This window comes from Nematolebias whitei, chromosome 15 (genome assembly GCF_014905685.2).
Source record: "Nematolebias whitei isolate Nwh7 chromosome 15, NemWhi1, whole genome shotgun sequence".
In the NCBI taxonomy this organism is placed as follows: domain Eukaryota; kingdom Metazoa; phylum Chordata; class Actinopteri; order Cyprinodontiformes; family Rivulidae; genus Nematolebias; species Nematolebias whitei.
The window spans coordinates 27,466,337-27,469,422 of record NC_056512.1 but is presented as its reverse complement, the minus strand read 5'-3'; the positions used below and the strand labels follow the sequence as shown (position 1 = coordinate 27,469,422).

The 3,086-nt window shown below is 39.2% G+C and overlaps 1 protein-coding gene across 1 annotated transcript in view; it reads right to left on the bottom strand.

Annotated features, from left to right (window-relative positions):
* Positions 1–3,086, bottom strand: part of LOC119421127 (immunoglobulin mu heavy chain) — a 159,107-nt gene that overhangs the window by 114,475 nt on the left and 41,546 nt on the right. Inside the window, exon 2 of the mRNA XM_037688520.1 lies at positions 1,257–1,553. Coding sequence (XP_037544448.1) covers positions 1,257–1,553 — 297 coding nt within the window. The remainder of the gene's footprint in view (positions 1–1,256; positions 1,554–3,086) is intronic.

Below are 3,086 nucleotides of genomic sequence, written 5' to 3'. Positions count from 1 at the left end.
CCCACAAACATTCTTGTATTCTTACCAGCCAAGGTACAAAACAGGACGAGCAAACTGACAAAACAAGCAGGTGAGATCATTGTTAAAGTCATTGCTGTGGTTCTGTCAGCAGCTTCAGACTGACTCCATGAAACTTTGCTCTGCTACAAATATGAAGAGACCAAAGCTACGAGTATTTGCATTGACTCCTCCTCACTAATCATACCAAACGTTCAGCTACGAAACATAGGTTTTTGTCTTTATTTGATTATGCTTTTGCCATTAGGTAAATATGAATGTTTTGAGTCTTTAAAAATACAATAGTCCCTCGTTTGTCACGGGGGATCTGTACCCCAAAGACCCACGATAAGTGAAAAACCGCGAAGTAAGAATAGTTTTAAACCCTTCACACACTCTTGTAATATTCCAAACATTGTTTCTAAACTCTAAAGCTCTAAAAGAGCACAGGATGTCATGATTTCAGCTCTCTGCCTCCTCTGCACTTTGCCACCTGGAAGCTTTCGTGGCCACGCCCACTTCTCCGCTCTGCACGGTGAACAGCTGATCAGCTGCAGGTGGAAGCTTTTTATGCAGCTCTGGGCTGCACAAATGTGCAGTAGGTGCTAAATAATTTAAAACAATGAATTTTAAATAAAAATGCCATGCCGATCGTGCGGATCATCCATCAATCAGCCAGTTGTCTGTCATGTCCAATCTTATTTTGAAAAAACGACTCCACGATAAACGAACCGCGAAGTAATGAGGGACAAATGTATTTAGTTGTAACATAATTGATTTTGTATCCTATTATGAATATACATTCAACCTTTATTTAGACAGGTTAATCCCATTGAACCTCGGGGACTCATTCACAAGAGAGACCTGATTTTAACAAAGCGTGATGACAACAGTGGACAACAACAACAACAACAACAACAATAGACAGTCATAAAAATAGGCATAGGCATACAAATTTAAGTTTCTCTCTTTTTTTCTTTTTACAAATCAAAACAAAATAGCAACCAAAGGGACAATCAAGAGGAATAGTACAAAAAAAAAAAAAAACTAGATTATAAGGCGATTTAGAAAACTAAAAACAGGACCATGTACATATTGGTTTATATATTAGTATTTAATGAACCAAATGATCAGCTCAGTGTCAGTGTTTTAGTTTTATCATTTGTGGTGTGAGGGCTCCCCCTTGTTCACTTCATGTTACTAGTCTTTGGGCTCTGAGGGGTTTTTGTGCAGGTCTGCAGATGGTTTGTGTCTCTGTGGGTATCTTGCACAGAAATACACAGCAGAGTCTTCAGGCTGCATGTTCTGTCCATTCAGAGTCACTGTTGAACTGGAAGTGACCAAGTCAATACTGAACTTGTTCTTCAGTGAATCTTTGTAATATGAAGCTCTGGTGTGTTTCATCCCGATCCACTCCAGTCCTTTCCCTGCAGGCTGTCTGATCCAAGCTGTGTAGTAGCCGCTCAGAGAATAAGAGACCTGACAGCTGATGGTCAGACGTTGACCTGGCTGCAGAGTTATAGAGGCTGTCTGAGTCAGCTGTTCACACTTTACACCTGAGGAGGAAAACATTAAACATAAATCAATCATACCAGTAAAGAGTCAGTGTGGTTGGATCATTCTGTCAGTGTCTCAGTGACTCATTGGATCCAGCAGCCAGCAGCAGCAGCAGCACAGCTACAGACAACATGATAGTGATGAAGAGGATCTGATGGAAGCTTCTCCTTTTTGTTAAACCCATCAGCATGACATCAAGAGGTTATATTCACTGTGAGGGAGTTTGATTTGCATAAAGATGGTGCCTCTTATAGAGAAAAACTAACATTTTAGTCAAAAGTGACATTTATGTCATCAATACAAATTTCAGCACAGTTTCAAAAATTATCATGTTAGAATTTTTTTTTATTCTAATGTAGTCCATAATTGATGCAACTCAATCAATAATTTCTGACCAATCAACAACATAGAACTGAATAGACTCCACTCCAACCTGAGCATGTTAGTATATATATATATATATATATATATATATATATATATATATATATATATAATTATTATTGTATGTATTTGTTTATTTTTTTAGGCTGCTCCCTTCTTCAGTGAACTAACTCGCACAAAGTTAGGAATTAGTTTCTACGCCCGATGCCCTTCCTGACACAACCACAGACCACCGAGCTACCACAGCCTCGTTGTGGAGCAGAGAGCTGCCATCTATGGTGGTGGGGGAGAAGATGGTGGGAGTTAAGGGCCTTGCTCAAGGGCCCAGAGTGGGGAAAATCAGGGCGGAGGCAGGTGTAGATGTTTCACATACAAATTTTGTAGTTGTCATTCCAGGGAGTTGAACTGGCGAACTAAGGCTTCTTCTACAGAACAGACTCAGTGTCCCTAGACATTCTCACCACTGGACTGGCAGGAATGGACTCCAAACTGAGCAACATAACACGGAGAAAGAAGCAAAAAACACAGAAGACGTGAAAAAAATCATGTCACTTTTTTTTTCTAAGAATGACAGATGTGTAAAGCAAGAGCTTTAATGCAAAGAAAGTAAAGAGCGTACAGGTCAGAGAGAGAGAGCAGCAGAAGACTGAGTGTGTTCATCATCCTGAAGCTGGAGGTGAGACTTCTGATGGTCCACATGAAGAAGATCAGCCAGCAGGACAGAAGTACTCTGGACTGAACACAGACTTGCATCACACAGAGGGAGGGTCAATTAATCCATCTTATTTCAATTGAAAATGACATAAAGTTCCTTGATTTTATTATTAACTTTATTATTTTTCTCACAGTGGTTTTGTCAAAATTATTTAATAAAAACTGCATAATTTGCATTTGGAAGAATTAATTGCCCTTTCATCATACATTTGTCATAAAGTATTCTTAATATTTAAACAAGTATATTTGTTCTTGGTGTTTTGTGTTGTTGGCATTGATAAAAAGCAAAGGCAGGTAGTTAGTCTGACTTGACATGTTGGGTTTTTGTTCAGTGTTTCAGCTTCTTGTGTCACTGTGTATCGAGCACAATAATAAACAGCAGAGTCCTCAGGCTTCAAGCTGTTCATCTGCAGATACACCTGCTCTCTGCTGTT